General features: G+C 38.0%; 2 protein-coding genes across 2 annotated transcripts; both read left to right on the top strand.

The window, feature by feature from the left end:
- The first annotated feature begins 3,572 nt into the window (after nucleotides 1-3,572).
- On the top strand, nucleotides 3,573-6,601 carry LOC146004074 (uncharacterized). The gene is made up of 2 exons (XM_083142702.1): nucleotides 3,573-3,650; nucleotides 5,614-6,601. Exons 1-2 carry the CDS (start codon nucleotides 3,639-3,641, stop codon nucleotides 6,040-6,042), a joined length of 441 nt encoding a protein of 146 aa, XP_082998828.1. The 5' UTR covers nucleotides 3,573-3,638; the 3' UTR covers nucleotides 6,043-6,601.
- An 8,085-nt stretch (nucleotides 6,602-14,686) lies between these two features.
- LOC146003980 (uncharacterized) lies at nucleotides 14,687-19,720 on the top strand. Its single transcript, XM_083142514.1, has 2 exons — nucleotides 14,687-14,771; nucleotides 16,891-19,720. Exons 1-2 carry the CDS (start codon nucleotides 14,742-14,744, stop codon nucleotides 17,791-17,793), a joined length of 933 nt encoding a protein of 310 aa, XP_082998640.1. The 5' UTR covers nucleotides 14,687-14,741; the 3' UTR covers nucleotides 17,794-19,720.
- The last annotated feature ends 6,416 nt before the right edge of the window (nucleotides 19,721-26,136 follow it).

Genomic DNA, 26,136 nt, shown 5'->3' with positions numbered 1-26,136 from the left:
ACGAATTTCACGATCGCGACACCAGATCACGCAGCTCCTCAGTTCTCTCTATCCCTGTCCACAGATCAAACTTCTTCTCCAACTCTTTCTCCGTATCGGCTGTAAGACTATGGAATCAGCTGCCAGAAAGCACTAGAGCAGTAAGCTCCGTCGGTTCCTTTAGCAGACGTGTTCGCCACTCTCTTCAGAGTAGTTGTTAGATCTTCCCCTGTCAAGCAGACTAAAAAGCATGTGCAAGTGAACGAATTCTTAAAATACCTTGCAGTTACTTAAATACAATTTCAAATTTTGCATTCTTTCATTCCATATTTAGTTTTTTGTGTATTATATATTTTGTATTTTGTGTGTTATATTCAGGGCTTTAAGACTTGTGTGTATGAGTATAATGTGTGTGTGTGGACCTATGTGAAATGACTTAGTGTACTTTGTGTATAATATAATAATGTATAATTTTAAATGTATGGTTGAGTGGAAGAAAAGGCATTGTACGGCCTTAACTCCGCCATTTAAAACAAGGCATTAATAAATAAATAAATAAATAAACATGGACAACACACAAAAACAATCTCACAGAGGATTATACTGGCTGTGGATTCATTCAGACACCAGAGCTTCGTTAGCCTGCAAATGCGATTTTGGTTTCATACAAAGACTCATACTGACATTATTTTTCAATACTTGACGTCTTGATGTTAATGCATATTCTATTACTTTCTTGATGAGATAGAATCGTGGCACATCCTGAAGATATCAAGTCACTCACTATATAGAATTGTATTAATATATTATTAATACCAGAGCACAGATTTTGATGACCTAAAAATATCTGAAAAATGATCTATAAAATGACCTAATAAAAATGACTTCTTTCTGTACCGTCAGAAGTGAAATTTCAAGGTGTATGTGAATTTTAAGTATAAAAATCTGTAAAAATCTTAACTTATTCAAAATTATTGCAGTAGGTAATGTCGAGGGGCATGTTGCTTTGTTCCTACAATCACGTGAGGATAGAGTTTTTGTTTTCATTGTTGCAGACATCAAGGCGATAAATGTCAGTTCCTGGCTAAAAATGAGTGAGTGAAACGTAATGCAATTACATTACTTTTTTTTGTAATTACGCCAAAACAAAAGACCAGAAAAAGAAGTAAAACGCGAGAAATGACCGAAAATGACGTGAAACTTGAAATAACGACAGAAAAATGACGTAAAACTTGAAAAAATGGTCTAAAACTTAAAAAATAGAAGTTATGACGAAAAATGCACAATAAAATTCACGTTTTTATGATCAGATGTTCATATTCAGGATTATAATACTTAAGGGCAATGCATACTATATAAGGAAAAAAAGATGATATGTAATCAAAATCCGAGCCCTGATTATTACTATTGTCTTTTGCATTTGTAGTTATACATTTTTGTATCGCTCTAATTTTTGTGTATTTCTTACAGGTGCATGTATATGTATTATTTTACATGTAGCTTACTGCTCCATACGCAGTTTATCATTATGTAGCATTACATTGACAAGAGTTAGTTGGCAGAGCAGCCCTTGTATATCGTAATCAAGAGCACAAAATGTAAATTACTCTACATTAATTCCAAGTTTTTCGTCTAGTGCAACAAACAAGTGTGTCTTGCCAACAATAAGCTACTCTGAAGTATTGCTGTTTGTGATAGGACATTTATTCTAGGCTGCTAACACTAAGAATCAAGAAATTTGTCCCCACACATAACACATGCCTTTCTATGTGCCTATATAATCTGACGCGATCCAACCCTCGAACATCAATTATAGATTTAAATGCAAATTCAGTTTCACTTGGCAACCGTTTCAAAGGTTGTCAGATATAGTTCTAGTTTTTGAAGTCTAATCTATTAAGTATGTATCTGCTATCAGATCCAAATACACTTGACATGCATAAAAAAAATTGCATCTCTATTAGTATTAGCGCAATTAATTTGTTTCTCGAGTTATTTTAACACTCACTTCCACCACTCAGTCGTGCCTGGTATCCACTTATCTGCTTCACGTAATACTTTATATAAAGAAATAAATTTAATATTTCTTGCCGAATAAAAGTTTTACTCAAAACAGATAACATTTTCCCTGTCTTTTCACTATTTGGGGTCTGTTCACATGTTGGCGCATTTGCACCTCCATGAAAATGCAGACGTCTCATTGTGTTAAAAAATTCGAACGATTTCTGTTTTTTGTCGAAAGCATATTAGTGTATTTTCATGTCGTAAAAATACCAAATGTTTGCTAAATTTATCATACCGTTAGGAGCAAAATTTACAGAACAGAAAATTGAGCAGAAATAGAGCACAACGTAAAAGACAATTATGTACAGTGGGATTCATGAGTATTACCGTAGAAATCGTCCATGACTATATTCATCAATTTTTCTCTTACTTCCTATGAGTTTTTAAGCAATAGATCTTTATGTATGCTGGTGCAGAAGTTGTCAACAGCTTGTTTTGAGTTTTCTTTTAATTCTTGAAGCTCTTATTGGGTCAAATTAAGTGCACGAATATGGTGATGAACAATTTTCACGATAATACTCATGGATCCCACTGTACGAGGGGTTTCAAATCGTCACCCATAGCGTTACGAATGAGCAAATTTGCCGCCCCAAATTCGTGCGCTTAATTCTGACCCTAATAAACGTCTGGCCTTAAATATTGTCATACAAAAAGGAAAGCAATACATTATGCTTTACTGATTTACAAAATCTTGTTATTCGGTGCGTGGATAAACAGAAATAATATAATTCTAGATGTGAGTTTTCACATGTAGAATGAGATGCATAAGTATTACGAAGTAAATTGTCCACCATCATGTTTATTGTATTTTTTTTTTACACAATGAGAGTTTATCCGTAAGCTGCTGCCAATCTCTGAACTATCCATAGAATACAAGTGAAAAATTAATGAAAATAGTCGTGGACAATATGCCGAGCAATACTTGTGCTGTACTGATTTAATGTTACAAGAAATGAATATAAAACACGATCGCAAATTAATATTGTTTGACACTTTATCGGATACAGTTTAACAGTATATGAATATCACGTTTAAGAATACTTGTAATGATTTAATGAAGCTTTCAGTAATTACTTGAAAAAAGAGACATAATGATTTGTTATGTTGTCATAAAACAACTCTGACAAAATCTTAAAAGCGAAATATCCACTAGCAGATGTGTTTTCCATAATTAGTGCAAATTTATTCATAATTTAATTATATGTATATAATTTTATCAGACATATTAAAGTTTAAGTGCAACTTTCCTCATGTATTCGATTCTAATTTGGATATTTAATGTAGACAAACAATATTATGCTGCCATTAACCATTTATAGACATGAAAAATGCAGTAACGGCAACATTCCTTACCGTTAGATATAATACACACGTGGCTGGATCTGGTTTAGCTTCTATTTGAACAAGTTTAGCTTACAAGAGAAATGCTCGTAAATTGGAATTGGATCTAGGAAACAGTTAATGGAAAATTAGAGTTGTGACGTCAGTGAACGAGCGAAGTGTGCGGGTGTATATATAGCCAGCTTCTTGCTTCTGAAGTCATCAGTTCTTCCAACTTATTTCCCTGGTGTACTGGTGTGCTCAAGTTTATAACCATGATGAAATTGGTAAGCTTTATTACAACACAGATTTAGTGTCTATGAAGGAAATAGCATTTACAGAAATTATGCGCCTTCAGCTTGCTTTACTGAGGTTGGATTAGGTTCAATAATTGTAAGAGAGATTTCTCGCCACGCAGGAGTCTCCATTTCTTCGCTTCTCATTTTTCTCTTTTCATAGCAGTACATCCTAGACAGCATGACTCAATTTCTCTACTTTTTCATTCACCCTTCCTACTTTTCGTCTCCGTTTATCTAGCTCTATATCTCTCTCTCTCTCTCTTTCCCTATTTATCTATTTTTGCTATCTCTCGCGCGCGCTATGTGTGTATGTTTTTCTTGCCTTTTAGGATAAGTGCAGAATCTTGTTTTCATTTCCGAAACTCTTGCGTTATGAGGAAGGACAACCAGAACTAAGTATAATTTTAATGCCTCCACACTTCGTTAGAAAAAAGCAGTTTCTGTTCTTAATTACGGTGCGCTTATATGACTTGTACTGTTTCTTTAATGGAAAATATTAATTAAACGAATGTGTACAAGAGGAAGTTGTGTAGACGACGAACCCAGTTCCATTCGAGCATGTTTACCTAATAGGCCATGTAAAGGAATATGATTCACGGCGTCATTTGGCGTGGCAGATATTCAACATTCATCGCATTGCGTCAGTATGTCACGTACTCAATTTACACTACATTCTATGCTTTTAAGAGAACACTTACCTATCTACTAAACTAAATATTGTATGAGCTACAAAATTTTAGTTTTTCAAGATAATCATATTCATTAAGATGCCATTTTGCAGGACGAGTTAGATTTTTAAAACAAGAAAATCGCGAAATACTTGAAAAGGAATGGATTCGTGTAAAAAAATATTATTTTGTCCAATTTTCAATTGTATTTCTTTCATTTCAAAATACCGGTTTAAAATATGACCAAAGACGGTGCAAATGCTATACTCTGTATCGGAAATATGTGGAGCAACGACAGAGAAAGGGAGAAACCGAGTAGGTGCGCTGCTGCAAACGGCTCAATCCCATCTCACGCATTAATACTTGAAAGGTGTTTTCGTTTGCTTGCTCCAGACAGTCCCGTGCTAAACGTAGTTTTAATTTTTAAAAATCTTGGTTAGAAACTCTCCTGTTTACGACCATGAAAGCAAGACTGTGCGGAAGGAATTTATTAAGAAACTTGTTGAAGATGATCTTAGAGTCGTTTGAGGTTTTGCTAACACGTAGAAATATATCATAGAGAAGTAGCCAGTAGGGAACCCGTCATGTTAATTTAAAGGACAAGACAACAACCGAAGAATCCTTTAATACTCAACTCAAAAATCAATGCTGATAGTATTATTCCCGACTGCAGCTGAAATTTCAACATTTGTTTAGTCCAACATAGTCTACATACAGAGCGTATCATAATAGAGTATACAACTTATCAGGTTTATCGTTAAAAAAACATCTGAAAGACAACAATGAGAAAATCTTCAAGTTTTGTTTTCATGCGCAAGACTTTTGTAAACACGGCCATTGTGGCGCTGGTGTAGTGTTAAAGAAAATGGCGACTTTCACAGGTGCAGTAAAAGCAGACACGTGTCAAACTTACACCCCTAGACTTCTGCATTTAGGGGTTTGTGAATGACAAAGTGTATGTGCCACCTATGCCGCAGAATGTGCAACAGCTAAAGGAGAGAATAAGAAACGCCCTTGCTTTGGTGGATGAGGAGTTTTAGGGGAAAATGTGGCAAGAAGTAGAATTTCGATGGGATGTGTGTCGCATAACTGGACATTTGTAGTAATTTGTAGACATTCATATAAACTTGAAGTTACCGATTGATACACAACAAATATCATTGTAGTTTAGTCGAATTAAATTCTTAACGTTGTTCACTCTATTATGATACACATTGTATACTAATAATGCTATACTGAAAAAAAGAGAGTTGATCTGATGGATGTCTTCTTCTATTTGACAGGTGTTCTCTGCCGCTCTTGTGGCTGTGGCCGTTGCTGTTCAGCCTGCCCAGTACCCTGCCAACGTGAGCCCTCATGACTGCCCCAACTACCCTTTCTGCGGCAACACTCCTCCGCCAACCCCACCACGCCAAACAGGCTACGCCAACCCGGCGCCAGCGAGCTACCCTTACGCAGGACAGCCTAGCTACACCCCGAGCTACAACCCAGCACCAGCGAGCTACAACCCAGCACCGGTCAGCTACAACCCAGCACCAGGTGGCTACAGCGGCTACAGTGGATCAGCATATGGTGCACCTGCTGGCATTTCCAATTACTTGTCTGGAGCTGGTGGTCTGACAAGAACCAACTTCAACACCTTACACGGAGCCGGACCCAAGTATCCAGCAGGTATCCAGGCATCCACATGCCCCAACTATCCTCTCTGTTAACAACCTTTCGAGTTAGATTTCCTTTGCATGTCAAATGAGGGGGAAACATCCATACAAGAGACAGAGAACAACGCCATCTGGTTTATTGGAAGAACTATTTTGACATCCAGTACACCTCCTCATCTTCCAACCTAAGTTGATCAACAACTATTTGAACAAATGACAATCTCCAATCCGTAAGATATCTTGCCTTTCCTTGTTTCTCTCTGCTTTCAAGCCACTCATTTTCCCAACTTGCCATAGATATTATACAATTTTGTCCATCACCATTTTCATTCACTGTTTGGCGAAACATGACTTTGAAGTAAAACACAAACGTCATTAAAATCGCAAACACAAAATGTGAATGGCTATGGTCATGGACAATTTCTCTCATCTACTTTTCTAATTGACTCTATCTTTATATACAGTACTAACGATGAGCCTTGTTATGGAATAACACAGCGAAACTGTGTTTAACATGTGCCAAAATGTCCTTTCAGCACTGTCAAGTACTTTGAGATGTTAGAAATACGTTGTTGTTCAATGTATAACAAACGCACAATGAATAAAATCTGTTTCTTACTCGTTAGTGTTTTTCTTTACTTATAGTCTAGATTGCTTGCAGCTTAGAAATCAGTATTATTGCAGGCAAAGCTCCTTATTACAGTGTTTCGTGTGAACGAAAAGTTTTGTAACTTCTAGTGCTTCTATTTGCAGAATGGTCTTTCAACACCAAATATCGGGGATATCCAGCTCCAAAATCCTCTTCCAGTAGTAGTGAAAGTGTTTTAACATAATTCTACTGAAATATTGCTTGATTTCGCAACAGATCACTCTACAAACCTCTCAAGCCTGCCGTTAAAAACACCAATCACTTTCCTGAATTAGGAAGTATTCTCTCAAAAACAAAACAAAAGGTACATCAGGAATTGATAAAATACATATGCACCGGCATTAGATACCGGCAAACTGCCCAACATTTGTGTAGTACTAATCGACATGTATTGCAGGAAAAATAAGAAATAATATGTGTTAGGTTTAACTACTATTTATTACAATACTAATGTGTGCACAGCTTAAGCCTACAGAATGTGAAGAGATTAAGCATTTCACAGGTGGTTAAGTGATCGACTTTCATAGTTCTCCGGTTCAAACCCCGGTGTGAGTATGGATGACCTTGTGACTGTTCTTTCATTAATTCCACCATATCATCATCATCCTCATCGCCGCGATTATCCAATAGTGATTGATTGATTGATTGATTTAGTTTATTTTACTTCGCGTTTTGTGCCTCTTGGCTAATTTGCGAAGATGGGGATGAGTGATGAAATGATGAAATTGATGAATGGACATTCACAAACAACCAAGCCCGACCGGGATTCGAACCCGGGACCATTGGCGTTGCAGCGATATGTGCTAACCACTCGGCCACAGGGTCGGGCGATTATCAAATAGTGGACGAAAAGCTACGCTAAATAAAAATGCAAAATCATACATATTATTGGAAATGGAATACAAAATTTTCAGAGCCTTATAACTTTCTTGTGGTTTAAGATGTGTTGAGTCCCACACAAATATTCAGACTATCTTTATCATCTATTTTCTCATTGTAAAGCAAGTTATGCCCCTTTTGTGTTGACGAAAAACAAGTTTACTTCAATTTACCAACGAGTAATTAATTCTTTCAGTGCATAAAATTAGATGAAAACACCAACAATATCAAAATGAATATAGTAAAGAATTATAGGACCAACTACCTAAGTCTCAGTACATACAAGAACCACGACAGAAAATAGGACGGTGTGAAAGTAAAAGCCACAGATGGCTTACCCAGGCGCCAGAACCATATTAGCCTCATAATAACTTATATGTAACATAACCCACAGCGCTACAGCACCTTGAAGGGCCTTGGCTTACCTACCGGCTGCTGGCCTCCCTCCCACACTGTTCCTCCGTCACCTGTTTATAGCGTGGAGGTCTCAGACCAGTATTGGGGTGACGGGTGATCAGCCCGACGAACCCCCAGCCGTTGTTGTAGGTCTTCTCGACCGTGTTACGCTCACTCACTCGGAGCTTCCCAATTTCCTCACGATGGTGGGTTGCCACCGGCCCTATACGTAGGCCGAATAAATTCCGACCAGAGCCGGATTCGAACCTGCGCCGTCCCGCAGCGAACGATCTTAAAATAATTTATATGTACTTCCAGAAAAAGGATGTTGGATCTTGAATGAACGTTCAAATGAACACTTTTAGCAACTCAAAGAGAGATTTTTTTTTAAAAAAAATAACTACTTAGAGTACATCACGATAAATGTATTTTGATGTCACCAGTCTTAGCACAAACAAAGGTCTTAGTCTTTTATTAAATAGAAAAAAAATCCGTGCTCATCTTACTGTACATCGATTTTGCGTAACAACTTATGAACTTTCCATTTCTTGGAAAGAATTCGCACTCGTTATTCAGCGCTATTTGCGAATTAATATTCCACTCACTTCCGGTGCGATACGATCAACCGCCTCAAGAATTTTCCCGCACTGATGTTGGGAACTCACTGCAATATCCACATGCACCTTGAAACCACGTGCTTCACCGGAAATGAAATTGAGACCGACAATCCATTTAGTTTGTGCAAAGCAGAGGAAGAATTGAAACATGTGAATTGAACTTAATGCCGGGTTCGATTGGCCGGGCGATGTCAGTGCCCAGGTGTCATCCATGGGTATCATTAAGGCCAGGGTGTGATTTCTGAATTTATCAAAAGAGGATGAACTTAGTGGGTTTACTATCTTAATAAGCATGTACATGTTTGCCAATATCTCCACAGAAAAATGATTTCCATGAATTTAAATCTTGCATGCAGTATAGTTTCACTTGAACGTTAATTGATTAAATCTAATTTTGTTATCGACTGGGACACAAATCAATATCATTCGAATTGAAATTCTGAAATCAAACTAAGAAAATTACATAAATCAGTTGAATATGAAAGAGACTGTGATGTTTAGACTTCATTCATTTTGTTTTAAAGTTTTCTGCATTGAAGCAATGCAATGAACGTACCTTGATTGAAAGGAAATATAGACTTGAAAGTAGACCAACTTCTAAATGATTTATTGGATCAGGTAAGGTTAAAGCCCGATCTACGAAAGAACCAACTTCAAATTCTGTTTTTGTATTTTCCGTCGAAAGCCAGGGAGGCTCAAATGAACCCTTGAACGAATTGACTTGGTCCAGTTGCAGTGGTGAGGGAAGATTCTCGTGGTATTCTGCTTTGCCAAACTTAAGTCTGAGAGCAAAAGTTTTCGAAACACGTGGCAAAGGAAAGGCGCGGCTGAACCAAACGGTCGTCGCCGGGTAGCAAGCAAATGGGCCACCGATTCTCTGACTTTTCTGAACTGAGAGCGAAAGGGGTATGTTGACAACAGAAGGTGTCTTTTACGATTGCGACTGGACAAAAATCAGGAGTTGCAGACCAGACTTACACGGTGTGAAGTGGGATCTGAACCAGGGTTGTGGGTGCAGAGATTTTAAATGAATTCAATTCCGGTCCAGGAGAGAAAATCAGCAAGCGTAAATGGGTTTTTATCTATAGCTAAATATTTCAATTCGGTCCAGGAACTTTTTTTCCGGATAAATTTCAATACGGTCCAGGAACCCTTTCTCCAGGATCAATTTGAATTCGGTCCAGGAACATTTGTCCCGTATAAATTTCAATACGGTCCAAGAACCTTTTTTCGATGAAACAATACGAAAGTTGAACCGAATTTAAATTGTGCGAGAAAAGGGGCTCCAAAGGAGAGGACAAACCTATGTAAATAGGAAGAGACAAAGAAACAAAAGAAAAAAGACATACAAAGAAAGAAAGAGTTAGAGAAATAGAGGAAGAAGAAAGAGATACACACACACACACACACAGAGAGAGAGAGAGAGAGAGATAGAGAGAGAGAGAGAGAGGAAGTTGTTCAAACTCAACTAGAGCTTATGCTGTTGCTTATGAAGGTCACATCCCTTGAAAATTGCTGCTCTTCGTATTTGTAATTTTGTAGAGTACCTTTCCTATTTTACGTGGCGTTTCTGTCTCGTTAAGTCTCTGAGGGACGGTACTTAAATCTCGGCCGTAGTAATTAGAGAAAACACACGTTGGAAGTTTCCATGTTCGACTCTTGTTCTAGGCATGGATATTTCTGTGTGAGTACCCTTCAGAAATTCAATCTAACGATCATTTACCCTCAGTGACATGTCTGTCAAAAGCGGCAGAAAAGCGTCAAAGTAACGAATATGGAAATAGTGTGTTTACTTCGGTATTCTACGTAGCGTTTTTCTCTTACTCATGCTTCTTAATGGATTACTACAATCAATACTTCTTCTTTTTAATGATGTCAGTTTCAATCCGTTGCAATCATATTTTGTTTGGATTGATTGATGTGCTTTGTTTAACTTCGCTTTTTGTGACACTTCTGGCTAATTTGCGAAAGAAAGGGACGAGTGATGATATGATATGATGAATGGACACTACAAACATCCATGCCCAGGTCAGGATTCGAACCCGAGACACCTGGCGTCGTAGCGTGATGTACTAACCACTTCGCCATGGGGACCGGCATATTTTGCTTGTAGTTGGGTTAGTTTACAAGCTCTTTTGTTACGTCTAAAGTTTAGGCTATGATTAGGCTTACCATACGTCCGGGATTAGCCCGGACAGTCCTGGTTTTTTAGTACTGTCCGGGGTGATGTTCGGGATTGCAAAATGTCCGGAGTTTTGAGAATATGAACATGAAAATAGCTACCGGTATTGAATATTGACGACCAATTTTTAAGGTGTTTCAAAAGACTGATATTTCATGTACCAACATTTCTAAAATGGTTGAGTTTGCTATGTCTTTGCCCGGAACATCTGCTCCAGTTGAGAGAGTATTTTCAATTATGAGAAATATTTGGTCTGCAGAAAGAGGTAGACTTCTAGTATCCACTGTTAAACATCTGCTGAATGTTAAAATTAATTCAGAACTTTCATGTTGTGAATTTGATGATGTTATTAAAACAAACAAGCCATTTCTGAAAAAAGTCATGGCTAGTGAAAAGTACAACTGAGTCAACTAACAGAAAATGCTGCCTAGAACAGAGAGGTTTCCTAAACATCAGAAAATGTATTATTCAATTAAACATTTGAAAATTAATTGATTGATTTTAGAAAACAATGTTAATATTTTTTCTTGTACAATTTATAGTTTAATGTTCCAATAAAATGTTAAGATATTTAAGTAATTTCAATTTATTTTTGTAAATAAAACTGAAATTCAGCAGTAACGAGTTGATTGCAAATATGTCCTGGGTTAGAACCCCAAAAATATGGTAAACCTAGCTATGATGCCATATTTTGCTTTCATCTACATTGGGAATTAAGATACGCTAACCAATCCGTGTTTTAGCTTTCTCTGTTCAGCTCACATCCGATCTGAAGCTCGGGAGGAAGAGGGACGTCCTGGCCGTCGAATCTTGTATGACTTCTTGTTTAAAGTCCATTTTATGCACAGATAGGCTAATCTGGATTGGACGTACAGTTTAAAGTGGGATCCCAAGAACTATGTGCTTCCACCGAGTATCGAACCAGGGACCCCTTGATTACAAGGCGACAACGTAAAACTGGTTATCGGGGAAGTTCGCCATGGCCGTCGAGACAATGAGGCCCTTGAACGAGGAAGAATAGGAAAAAGGTTTGAAAAGATTATAGGCCTACCTCGCGGTGCCCTATTACATTAAGAATATTTTTAGTTTCTTTAACACAACAAAAAAAGTTTGTCTTGCTCATTTCTCTCTCAATACGTTTTCTGTAGGAGTGTCATCAATGTATAAGGGTTGTTCACAATAATATCATTTACAAGGCACCCTGCAATGGCTAAAAGTTTGGGTAAGAGTGCTTGGAAAATTAGAAATGGTCAAAATCGAAAAATATGAGTTTAACGTTTGGATGAAGTGGCTATGAATGTGTATATAGTATAGCTGCATTATGAAAAGAAAAAATATTAGTATTGATTAATAACGGTTTTTCAGTTATAAAACAAAACTTCTTGGTGTTCTATTATACTTATACGATATAAGATCTACTAGAAATACAGGGTAATTCAAAATGAATGGTACATCATTACAAAGTTATTATGACGTTACTACGAGTATTTATGATAGAAAATCAGACAAGGCATCAATATAAAGAAAAACCCCTCTGGAAGTTTTATTCCCACTTAGCGGGCTGCTTATCAGATGCTCCACCAGGATCGCCAGTGTCGCAAAATGGCTAATGGCCAGTAGAAGGCGTATTGTGTGTTGGAGCTATCGAGAGCTGATTCAATCACAATGGTACAAAGGCATTTCCACATGCGTTTTGGTAGTAATGCATATGTTTCACCCTTCCGAAAGATTTGCCAAAGTTACAACTGTGAATTCTTAGCGCCTTCGAAACCGTTGACAACGACTTGCTGTCTAGTGCATAGCAAGTACTTGATTATTGTTTGGATCTTTTCCACGTTACACGTGGTTCCCAGGTTGAATCTTTATAATTTGAGTCATGTGAGTAAAACTTCCAAAGTTCTTCTTTATATTGATGCCTTGTCTGATTTGCTATCATAAATAATAACCTCATAATAACTGTGTAAAGTTGTAGTCTTCATTTTGAATTACCATGTACCGTGCGTCCATTTCGATCTGCAGCCGAGAGATCGGGAGAAGCGTGGCGGGCGGCGCTGACGGAGATGCCGACATTTGCGGCCTGAAATGCCCGCTTATTTTTATGGACATATGCAGACATTTATGTAAATATTGCAAAACGAGCACTAACCTGTGTTATAAGAGTATGGTTTTAATTTTAGTAGCTTAGTGACTGTATGTGCCGATGATTTTGACACGCCCACCTCTTGTGAAACACGGCGTAGAGGTTTGTTTGGAGAACGTTCTAACGCTGCACCAATATCATCGAGTTTTGCTTCGGTTAGAATCCGTCGTTTTTGCTTAGGTGTTTTAAAATTTAACGATACAGTTTCTCGTAATTTAAGGACAAGATGTCTAACCGTATCTCTGTGTGGAGTTGAAACGCATGGGAATTTCTGTACAAATTACCTACACTCGTCTCGACACGAGTTTGTTTTCACGTACGTGTCATACATAAAAAATCTTTGTTCTAACGTGAATCTTGCGGCTGGCATTCCAATCGTCTCACTGACACGTCACACATACACACTACAATAACACAAACAAGTAACTGCAAGTAACCAAGAATAACACTCTTGCGCACAGTACGAAATTAACACGCTCTTGGTTTACATTGCTCGCCACTATATTTGCAACTCTGTCTTCGCGAAGGAACAAAAAAACTCGAGCTCGGATATTTCGGATTGCAAGGAAGCTCACGAAAACCATTCACTTTTATCGGTTTCGTTTGCAGTGTAATCCTGATACAGTGTTGCACATTCGAAACCTCCAAACGATTCCCATGGCCACAAAACTCTTTCAAGGATAAAAAACTTAAACAGGACGTTACTGGTCAAAACTATGATTAAAATACTTTATTATCTGTGGCTCTTAACATCGTTTCTATAGCGTATTTATTTGTGTATATAAGAGCAGAACTTGGATGAATTACAGAAGAACTTTTGCGTGTTATAACACAGGTTAGTGCTCGTTTTGCAATATTTATATAAATGTCTGCAAATGTCTATAAAAATAAGCGGGCATTACAGGCCGCAAATGTCGGCATCTCCGTCAGCGCCGCCCGCCACGCTTCTCCCGATCTCTCGGCTGCAGATCGAAATGGACGCACATTGTTACGATTCTCTCTGTACCGTAACAATTGTAGTTAATATGTTCCATATTAACGCCAAATGTGCATTTCGAACTTGTTTGTCACAGAATAATTTAGTGAGCGAGCTTCGTTGCAGTTAAGACAAAAGGTATTTGTTGTAGAGAGAAAACTGTTATCATTTTTGCTATAAATTCCTAGGTTTTGCTGCATAAAGGTATTTGCCACAAGCAAGAGGTGCATGGACGCCAAATTCTATGTTATAATGGTATGGTTCATATGTTATTTACTTAATGTTTTCTTCCAGTGATAGGTCATAATTAGTTTTCCTTTGTTGTTATGAACCGTTGCAGTCATGTTCTTTTTTGATTGATTTATTTTACTTCGCTTTACTGTTACTTTTGGCTAATCTCGAAGATCAGGATGAATAATGAAGGGACACTCACATAGAACACCCATGTCCAGACGGGGACTCGAACCCAGGACCCTTAGCATCGAAGCTGCAAAGGAGGTCGGATTGTGATCTTTTTAAAATCTGTAAGTTTTTGTTAAGTGTGCTAATATATGCTAATATGTTTAGTTTTCAAATTGATTAAAAATGTATCTCAAGTTCTTCATATTTGAGGATAATGTGTGACAGTCTTACCATACTGTGCGTGTAAGTTTATCAGAATGTTTTTGGTACATCATGTACGAATAGTTGTTAACCAATACATCCCGTACATACCCTAATTGCAGCTTTCGGTTCTGGTTCAATTAAAGCAGCACTTTCCCCTCCAGTTGTATAATCGAAACTTCCACCTGTTGAATTCCAAAGAAATCTCTCCCCCGCAGTTAACCATCAGTGTTTCCAGTGAAACTTCCTATATAAAGGCTATTTGCATTTTGGGAAGGCATCAGTTCCTTGGATTCTTCTGAAAACCGTGTATGTGTGTGTTTGTCGCCATGATAAAATTGGTGAGTGTGCAATCTTTAGTTCCTCTGAGACGCATATGAGGATTACATACGTTCTAGTTGAAGATTGGTGAATTATCGTGAAGATGTCACTCTGTCACAGGAAGATAAACGAGTGAAAATGAGTCAATTTACCTAAATTTTGAATTGATTTGGTATATTTATCAGATAGTTCAGTAAGCTTGTTTCAGACTTGAAACACGCTTCCCGTGTAAAGTGAACAAGCTTGCTGGAAGCATATAATGACAAGTGTAAGTTTACATCAGGCTTGAATCAAGCCAACTAGTTGCCGGCTCCCGTGGCGGAGTAGTCCCGAGTTCGAATCCTGGCCTGGGCATGGAGGTTTATAAGTGTCCATTCATCAATTTCATCATATCATCACTCATACCCATCTTCGCAAATTAGCCAAAAGTGGCACAAGAAGCGAAGTAAAATAAAACAAACAAACAAACAAATAAATAAATAAATCAAGCCAACTAGTTATCGCACATCAAAATTCCAGCAAGCTTGTTACAGAAACCTTCATGCTTGAAACAATCTAGCATCATGCTTACATCCAGCTTGCCTTATCCAATTGGCCTTGACAAACTACAAGCAAGCAGCTTCAACCTTGCCACAAGCTTTCGTGCTATCTGGGTTTACTTCGCTTTTCTGCCACTTCTGACTAATGGCGAATATAAGGATGAGTGATGATATGATGAATTTTTTAAACAAGTTGCCATGGAAACAATGTGTCAATTTTTTAGCGTTAGTCACTACGCTATCGTGACACCCTAGCTTATCTCGATTATGCACTATGTCATTATAAATCTTACATTAATTTGCTTATTCAAGTAATGTTGTTCTTAGCTGCATCTTAAAAACATAAGTACTCATGTTGAATAGTAGCATGTCATGTCGTACATCTATGTTAATTATTAAATGCCCCTTGAGCATAAAACAAAAGGAAAAATGTACAACGGTTACAAAAGAATGACTCGAGGAACAAAACGCCTGAGTGCATCATTATAATGTGTAAACAACATGAACATCATACAAGAGAGTGAGTCAACCTTGTACTCTATTTGCTTGAGCAATAAAGCTGCTCAACAGATATAGATCTGCAGCAAAATGTCTTATTATTTGGATTATACGCACCAGTAAAGTCACATGGGTTTCATCGTAGTACTCCTTAACAAGAAATTAAATGGAAGTATAATACGTTGATCAAACTAAATTTTTATGTTTTTTCCTGCAAATTGATATTCTCAGTTCGGTAAAATCGACATTCTTTGACCTTTTTATTGTGATGCATGTTGGACTTCGGTGTATTTAATTTTTGACCAAAGAACATTAGCAAAAGTGTGAGATCTTTGATACACATTGAAAATTTATCTGTAGTCTGTGTAAACCCCTTAATGAATCTTTGGGAATTTAAATTGTCTTGATCTTATCGTTCACGTACAAGTTGAATTTCTAGTTTGAGTCAGTTCGGAATATTCAACATGGTTAGATGACATCATCACGTAAGGGGATATTGGCTTTCTGAAGAATAATAGTATTGTGATTTGAAGATATTTATGCACCTTATTTTTCACATGTGCGTTAACTCGTATGAGTATCGTTTATTGGAAGAAAAGGCATCTCAGAGGTGTGCAGCTCCAACCTATGTTGCACGAAAATTGCAGAACACAAAAAGTGCATGTTGATTCTCGCATAGAATCTACTAGTATCACGTTTCATAATACCAGACTGAAAAAGGGTATTTTTTTACTCTTTGTTAACTTGAAAAGAAAAATGCTGCAAAATATTTAGGTACTGCTTTTACAGAGTATATGCCAATGCCTTACATACAGCATAACAAGTAAAACATGTTTCATAAATGAACTACGACTGACTGTTCATTTTTCACTAATGACTATTTCAAACTACATATTATTTCCCTTAATTTGTATTAACTTAATATTTGAAATGCGAATACGTAGAGGTAAAGAAATTCAAAGCAAACTATTATATTTGAAAGAATTACATTTATGGACATCATCAAATGTTTCTCCTCGAAGTATGAGTTTACAAATAGATGCTAGAGTCACTGCTGTGAAGCTAAAAACTTCTCATGGATGTGTTTTCTTCCTCTTTGCAGTGTGTATTATTTGCCACCTTCACCATATCGTATGCCGTTCCTCCAGTGCTGTACCCTGCAGGAGTTACAGCAGAGCAGTGCCCCAACTACCCCTTCTGCGGAAACGCCCCTGCGCCCGTCGCCGCCAAGGGGGGTTCCTATGGCAACGCAGCGTCCCAAGGTGGATTCGCCGGTAACTCCATCTACGCCGGCCAGGGAGGATTTCAAGGTGGCCACGGTGGCTACGACGGTGGCCATGAGAGAGAGATCGCCTACAATGTAGGCCAGGGAGCCTATAACCCTGGCCATGGCGGTTATGGAGGAGCTCAAGGTGCCTATGGAGGCGCCCAGGGAGCTTATGGAGGAGCACAAGGAGCTTACGGAGGCGCTCAAGGTGCCTATGGAGGTTTCCAGGGAGCTTACGGAGGTTCCCAGGGCGCATACGGAGGATCCCAGGGTACATACGGAGGATCCCAGGGCGCATACGGAGGTTCGCAGGGCGCATACGGAGGATCCCAGGGCGCATACGGAGGATCCCAGGGCGCATACGGAGGTTCTCAGGGTGCATACGGAGGTTCTCAGGGTGCATACGGAGGTTCACAGGGCGCATACGGAGGTTCGCAGGGAGCTTATGACGGTTCCCAAAGTCCCCTTGGTGGTGGACAGGGAGTCATTGCTTTCGATCCTGAGAAGGGACCCTTCCCAGAGGCACAAGGAGCCTACCACGGTGGACAGAGCGCAGGAAATGTTCACTACAACCAGCCCACCACCTCTTTTGGGTCCGGATCAGTCGGCAACTTTGGAGGAGCCGGATTTCAGTCTGGTGGCTTCGGAGGCCAAAACTACAACAGTCTTCACGGATCGCTCACCAAGTTCCCTGCAGGACTCAACCCCGCAGCTTGTCCCAACTATCCAAAATGTTAACACTAAATTAACTTTTAAATAATCTTAATTTCGCGATACTTAACCTTCAGTAATTCGTTAGACTTTTCACCAAAAATTTCGCTACGATTGAATCTTTGATGACGTAACAAGTTTCAAACCTCAGTGTAATTACTCCCAAATACAAACGGTGGCCATCATTTCAATAATAAATGAACCGAATCATTTTGTTCTTTGAAAGAATTTCAACTGGCTATACATTTCATGTACAATTACACGTTTCTCGCAGTAAAACTCGATACACAATTTGGAATATTTTGAACCCTTTTGGGGAGAAACTGAAAATAGTACTTAAAGTTAAATATTTAAAAATGACTTTGCTATTTAAGTACATATCTTAATTTAAAGTAACAGAGTTACGAATCTTGTTACAACACTTTCCTTTTGTTGTATTTTACTTGATTTGTTGAGTCTTGTACAGAACGTTTTGAAAAGAATAAAAAAAGTTGTAATGTATATACATGTGTATTATATTTAAGTTTGTAGTTTCTGTAGAAATTATTCCATATTAAAGAATATGCGGTTTCATAAATATAATACACATTTTATAATAATAATAATAATGAAAATAAAATATATGTTATATGATCGTTAAGTCTATTTTATTATTTAAATTGAGAAATAGAATGTATTTTTCCTTTCTTTCACTATTTATACATTTATTATTATTTAAGGTTCTAGACATGAGATTATATTAAAATATTCATAATGAAACGATTTCATAGAATTATGAAGTATTTTGTGGTGTCTGCTAACAAATTAAAAAACTTAAGTATGTTGACATAGGCTGAATGCATGAAAAAACCTTTACAAAAGTGCCTTACGTGTGTGACGCTTTAAAAATGTTGCAAATTTTGACTTCATTTCTGTGAAGCACATAGGCTGCAGATGCTAGTAACTTTTATTGGTGAAATGTGCAAATTATATGCATTAACAAACATCTAAACATTAATACAATTAAAAACAATAATACTTTCCATTAATTAATTTTGTTGTTGACATGGAGTATTACCACTTTTCGTGGAATGCCCCACGATATCTGCATAAAGCGGCTCTGGGACTCATCAGGTTTGTTCAATGGATACTTACGATAAACGCGTTACATCACCGTCACTATACAGGTGCAATGCACAATGTGTACCCTTTACTTTTACTTGGAAAGAAATAGCAGGCTTATTCAAATGCACCTTGATTGTAGAGTATATATATATAGTCTGGATTTTTGCAACCTAACATGCAAGAAAAAATTGATAGCTAAATGAACCCTTATAGTCAGTCCTCAGAGAGAGACGTGTTGATTTTAGTAATTGTACGTGGATCGACTCCGTACGATGTGACTGGTGCAAATAGCCTAAGTACTGATTCACCCACAAGTTTGATATGATCCATATTTTTATGTGACGTCACAACTTTAAAATATGTCACTGATATATTATACTTTTATGAAAGAACGCGTAAATGTTGTCTTATTATATGTAATATTGCATCCTGTTTGTAATATATATCTTTTGTTTAATGTTTATTGTATTTTATGCTCTGTTATGAGTAGTTTAATGTATCTTCATGTTTGCAAGAGTGCACTATACGAATTTGTATTTCTAAAGTTGTATAGATGTCAGTTTTGTTGATAGTATCCTTTTGTAGATAGTGAGTGATTCATCTGTACTTTAATCTGTGTTCTCGAAAATAGTATAAAAGCGAGGATATCGCGTAAGAAATCATCATACTTTTTCGCCACGGATCAACGAAGCTTTTAAAATTAAAAATAACTCCTCGGTGTTGTGCATACATCTTGGTATGGTAGTTCGGGGCGCAAGCTAGGTCTATGTGATCATAGGCTTGCCGATAGCCACGCATTGAGTTTATGCGTTTTAGTTGAGTCAATTCATCGACAAAGCAAAGTCCTCGCCTTCGTCTCAAGTACATTTGCATTATAATTGCAATAAATAAAGAATAAACACTTTCAGTTTATACATACTTCAGTAATGTGGTTTTATTTCTCTGTGCTGTGAATATTGTCTTTGCCTAACACTATCCCTGTACCTGAGAGGAGTCTGTGTACTTCACTGAGTCTCATCGTTCACCGCTGAGTATTATTAAGTTAATGTTATTTAATAATAATAAAATAATACGACGCGTGAAGTAATTGCAAGAACGTATCAAGTTTCACATGGATCAATCAACCAATCACAGTGCAAAACAAGGAGTCATTTGTTTGCCCTAGATGATACCAGAATTCATTAAACATTGCCAAAAGGAATAATTTGCACCTTTGGGTACTAAGTTGAATAAGTTTTCATTTGCAATAAATAATGTGCAGACTTGTTAAAAACAACAAATTATATAGGTACATAAATATTATATGCAATACAAAAACGTGTTGCAGAAATTTAATAATAAAGATTTTTTGTCAAGTATATTATCTGTTTTTCCATCACTTACAGAATGGGCCATATTGGGAGCATTTCACCTAATGTTCTTAAGTTTCTTACAAATCAGTCAAGAGAACTACGTATTTCTTTAGTTTCCCAATGAACCTCTGAAAGCGCGGGTTTAATTATTTCTTGGAAACCATATTCTTGAGTTGGCAAAATGAAATAGTGCAAGCTCAGTAGTGACATAGTAGTGACAATCGCTCACTATCTATACAGCTTGCACATCACTTGTAAGTGATTTATACTTTGCAACACTTTACAGCACGTATTCACTATAAACTTAAGCTAAGCTTCCTTCTTATACTCCCAGTAACAACCACCATTGTTATATGATATGGAATCCTAGTCCGTTGGAATTGCAGACATTTGAAGTGAGAATTCTGAGCTTCCCGTTTGCGTGCGTGCGTGCGTGCGTGCGTGCGTGTGTGTGTGTCTATATACGCATATACAGGGTGTTCCATAAAGTCTCACCCCGCCCTGGGTATTGTGAGAACGGCTGTAAATAGGAAGAAATGGCGAAACACGTATTCCATGATGTTCAGGGGGAAACGTTTTGAGGCCAACCATTCCCTACCCGGGCCCCCCACAAGGGGGTAGGCTGGGGTCGACTCAATTTTTTTCAAATAACAAGGGGGGTCGAAGAATATGTCGTTTGAAAGGTCTTATCATAACAACAATAATACAGCAAATCCGGGGTCTCTACGTAGCTCCAATTGACAATGGCGTGAAAGCAAATGTGGAACATGACCAGCATTGGACAGGACTCCAACTCCTACAGTAGTAATCCTAGACAACAGTGGGAGCTGGAAAAATGTTCCTACACTATAGCATGATTCGGAGATATCCTAGCAGTGTCTACAAATACGTACACCCCCCCTTCCTAAGAGATGGCAAGCGTTCTTACACAAAACCGCATATCATCGCGCCCCCTGAGGTTGTTACCAAGAGGGCATGGACCGACATGCACAGTCGCAACTCAAGTCAAGTGGTGAAAGAGGCACATAATTACATGTACAATGTCAACTGAAGGCAAATGGGGGGGGGGGTGGGAGGAGGGTTACAAGATGTTACAACACGTACACCACTAAAAGTCAAATTGAGCTTATCTACTATTTACAGAAAATGTTCGAAATGAGCCCCATTCACTTGTTTGAAGGAGAATGCAGACGGAGTATCGAACCAGACCAAGTAATCAGTGTTAATAGCGCGATGAAGATTCAACAGAACCATTCTGCTTGTGTTCTCGTAAGCAAACAGACCGGACACGTAGAAGAGTTGCAGTGTCGTACACACTGTGTTCTACTAACGTGTTTCTTGTATCTTCCGTTACCGTGGTTCTGTTTGTGTGTGTGTATTGGTGGTTAAAGTGTTTGTAACGACGAGAAAAATGAATGGTGCCGGAAGGGCGCGTTCTGGTGCAGACAAAGTGGAAATTATCTTTCTTTTCGGTGAATGTGGCAGAAACTACCCTCCCACTGCTAGACGATTTAACGAATTCTATCCCCAATGCCCTAATATTGACCATAAGTATGTTTCAGACCTTGTGAAAAAATTCCCTGAAACGCAAAGGAGATCTCACATCGATGAGGAAACAGTGTTGGAAGTTATAGGACGCGTGACTGTAAACCCTGAAACGTCTCTCAGACAAATAGAAGAAGCAACTAAGATTCCACGGAGTTCTATCAGTAAGGTATTAAAATTACACAAATTTCATCCTTACAAAATGCAGATAAAGCAAGAACTAGGAGATGATGATTTCGATACACGAATTGAGTTTTGCGAAATTATGTGCGACAGGATTGCTAACAACGAGAACTTCTTACACAACATCTGTTTCAGTGACGAAAGTTCTTTTACTAAATGGCTTTGTTAATAAACACAATGGCCCGACCCTGTGGCCGAGTGGACAGTCGAAGGTCAGCCTTCGAAGGAGAAACATCGCGTGTGAGCTCCTGTGTGTTGAGTGGACTGGTAATCGGCAACGCTAGCGTGACGCAAGAAATCGAATAGATTGTGAAGCACCATGGAACTTAAGCGAGTAAATACTTTGAAATTGTGTTTTCAGACTGTATCTCGTGTACCAGCATCTATGAACATTCATCGGTTCATTAGTGAAAAGCTGTTATTGACCCCGGATCAAGTGCTAAGTATTGAGATAGATTACTTTCGGAAAAGTGTGTATGTTAAACTGATTTCGCGAGTTCTGGGTGAACAGTTAATAGCTAAATGCGGTGCCACTCTGAAATATAGTGACGAAGAGGGTTCTCATGATGTGAAAATTGACTGGGCGGATAAAAACACTGTGCTGGTTCGATTACATGTAGTGCCTATGGAACTTTCGGACGACGCGATTCGGGCTGTGTTGACATCCTATGGTGAAATCAAATCTCTCAATGATGAAGTTTATTCAGGTGAACATATATACCCTGTTCGTACTGGGAGGAAGATAGTTGAAATGTCACTCAAGAAACCAATACCGTCTTATGTGACAATTCTAGGTCTTCGTTATTGGACAACTTATCCGGGCCAACAGCCTACTTGTCGACTGTGTGGGGAAGTGTCACATACAGCTATAATGTGCCCGAAAAGACGTTTATATACCCGTTCAGTAGTTGGGGGAGCTCGCCCGCCCGCAACGATTTTTGACAGTGTTTTCCATTCAACAGTGACTTATGCACAAAGTGTGCTTCCCTCTCCGATCCAGCTGCCCCTTGTGGAGGACACAATGGAATTTCTACCGACTGAATTACAATCTTCAGTTCACACCACGATAGGAGAAGTGCCGAAAGAGCCAGTGATACATAAGGATGAACCAGTGTGTGTACAAACAAATTCGCCACAAGAGGAAAAGATCGCCGAAATCCGGCAGGATGAGAAATTCACGACGAGTAGTTATAGTTCTTGTATGGTGTTTGATCCGACCGGTGTTATGAAATTATCCAGTACAGAGCAATTACAAAACCCATTGCCTGAAAACATCCCCGATTGCTCCAATTCAAACATAAGTAAGAAACAGGTGGGTAAACATAAAAGGAAGAAAGGCCAGGCAAAGAATGAGGTGACTTCACTGTCGGAAAAAAAGCCTGAAGATCGACCTTCTCCGTATCCATCACCGGCACGTATCACCAGATCCCAGAGTAATCCAAATACTAACGTTTTCGCAACTGAAAGTGAGAAAAATTAGATTTTTTCAATATGATAAATTTGTGCTGGTTAGTTTTTCGCGTTAGTATATGGTGTGTTTTTGTGTGGTGCGATAGGTTGTTCCAGGATGATGTGCGACATGCGGTATTCTTGGTAAGTGATAATATTAATTTTGTTGTAAAATGCAGAACCAAGGAAAGCAACATGGCCTGGGTGATTTTATCTTGCAATCATCTATTGATATTGCATTGGTTCAAGAAGTGTCGGTTCTCCAATTTGACTTACCATATTCCCTTCGTGTATACAATAATGCTACTTACAAGACACAAGGAATAGCCATAATAGTAAAGGACAATTTAAGAATCTTGGTGTGTAAGGTAGACCTAAAAACAGTAAAACAATGTATATATTTAACAGTATTGTAAAATCAAGTGTTTACATATCCATAGTGATGCTTACCACCATTAGACTTGCTAGTATAAACATAAACAAACTACAAAACAAAACAAAACAAAGTGCATTGGGGGACTTTCTAATTCAGTCCGCTATAGATATTGCTCTCATTCAAGAAGTAGCAATAACTAATTATGAGTTACCCTCTAGTTATATTGTTTATAATAATCCCACATATTCAGCGCAAGGGACAGCTGTATTAGTCAGAGATAATATACCTGTATTAAATGTAGAATACCATCCGAGTGGTAGAATTACAAGTGTACAAGTGGAAAACCTGTGGATATGTAATCTGTATGCGCCTTCTGGTAGTAATCAAAGGCAGCAACGCAATGAATTTTTCGCAACTGAAGTAGCGACGGAACTTCAAGGTAATAAGCAACATATTATTTGTGGAGGCGATTTTAATTGTGTGTTGTTGCCAAAAGACCAGCGCCCTGGATTTAATACATCCAATGCGCTGCAACAGTTGGTAACTGGGTTTCAATGGAAAGATGTATGGGACACTTTGCACCCAACTAGTGCAGGCTTCACGTATGTAAAGGATGGGGGAGCGTCACGGTTAGATAGATTTTATGTTTCACCATCAATTATCCCTAATATCACTAATGTTAATATGGTGCCAACTTGCTTCTCAGATCATAGTGCAATTATAATGGCGGTAAATATGCAACTGCCAAATATACAATATGGGTATGGATATTGGAAAATGAATATATCGTTATTTGATGATTCACTTTTTGCTGACAAATTCCAAGAGAAATGGAAATATTGGGAACGATTAAGAGCGAAACAAATAAATATAATTAAGTGGTGGGATGAATATCTAAAGCCAGCTATCAAACGGTTTTGTAGACAATATAGTAGGGAACGGAACCAGGATTGGAATAATAAATACAATTTTTATTATAAAGTGTTGAGAGAGCTAACTGATGAAGGAGTAAGAGGGGGAAAAGTGCAACAGAACATTAAACAAGTACAGGCAATATTGTTGCAATTACACGCGCAAAGAGAAGTGGGTGCAAAATTCGTAGTAAACTTTTACCTTTTGACCCTCTTGAAATGGCAAATATTAGTCATGTTCTACAAGAACGTAATCGTGGAAAACGCCAAACGATTCATAAGATAATAGACGAAGATAATTCGGAGTATAGTAATGTGACTGACATAAAGGAAATCTTTTACCGCGCATATCACTCTAGATTTCAAGGAACAAGTTATGATCCAGCTCAGGAACAAATATTTTTACAACAAGTTCCGGAAATTTTTTCTCTTAATGACAACTTGCGGATGGAAAAGTCCTTTACAGCTGCTGAGGTGTACGAAGCGATTCTAGGAATGAATCATCGCCGGGAATAGATGGTATTCCCATAGAATTTTATAAAAGATTTTGGTCACTTGTAGGTAATATTGTGACAGACTGGGTAAATGAAGTATATAACCAACACTGCTTGGGTAGGACGAGCAATACAGGTGTAATCGTCCTGGTTCCCAAAGTTCCAAACCCTACGATAGTAAAACACTATAGACCTATATCTTTGTTGTGCACGGATTATAAAATTTTTGCACGATGTTTACTTCGTCGTCTTTTGCCTTATATGGAAAGAATGATCGGTGTCCATCAATACTGTTATGGTAATAATAGATCGATATTTACTGTTTTACAGACAATTCGTGATGTTATAACTAGTTATAGACATACGACCATACAAGGTCACCATGGTATAGTGGCATTGGATTTTCAAAATGCTTTTGATACTGTACAGCACGAATTTTTATATGCTGTATTTTTAAGGATGGGTTGTAGTACAAAATTTGTAAATGCGATTAAGAGTTTATATGCTGATGCCAAATCGTGTGTAAAAATCAATGGGTTCTTAACTAAGACATTTCCTATACAAAGGGGTGTCCGACAAGGTGATCCCATGTCTATGATAAGTTTTTGTGTAGCGTTAATGCCATTTTTAAAGGTACTTGAAATGCAATTGCAGGGGTTAAATATTCACTCAACAACGATAAAATTATTAGGTTATGCTGATGATGTCACGGTGTTTGTGAATTTGCCAACAGATATGGAAATACTTGAAAATGTGATAGAAAAGTACAGCTCGGTGGCTGGACTAAAGATTAACTATAATAAAACTCATTGGATGCACTTAGATGCTACAAACCACTCGTATCAAAATGATAAAATTCAAAAAGTAAATGCACTGAAAATACTTGGAATAATTTTTACCCACTCTTTACAAGAAATGATTGCTCAAAATTATTCAATATGTATTGCTGACCTGAA

Source organism: Lepisma saccharinum, chromosome 21, assembly GCF_977018435.1.
Source record: "Lepisma saccharinum chromosome 21, izLepSacc3.1, whole genome shotgun sequence".
Taxonomy (NCBI): Eukaryota; Metazoa; Arthropoda; class Insecta; order Zygentoma; family Lepismatidae; genus Lepisma; species Lepisma saccharinum.
The sequence above is the reverse complement of the archived record's forward strand: the minus strand, read 5'-3'. Positions and strand labels throughout refer to the sequence as shown.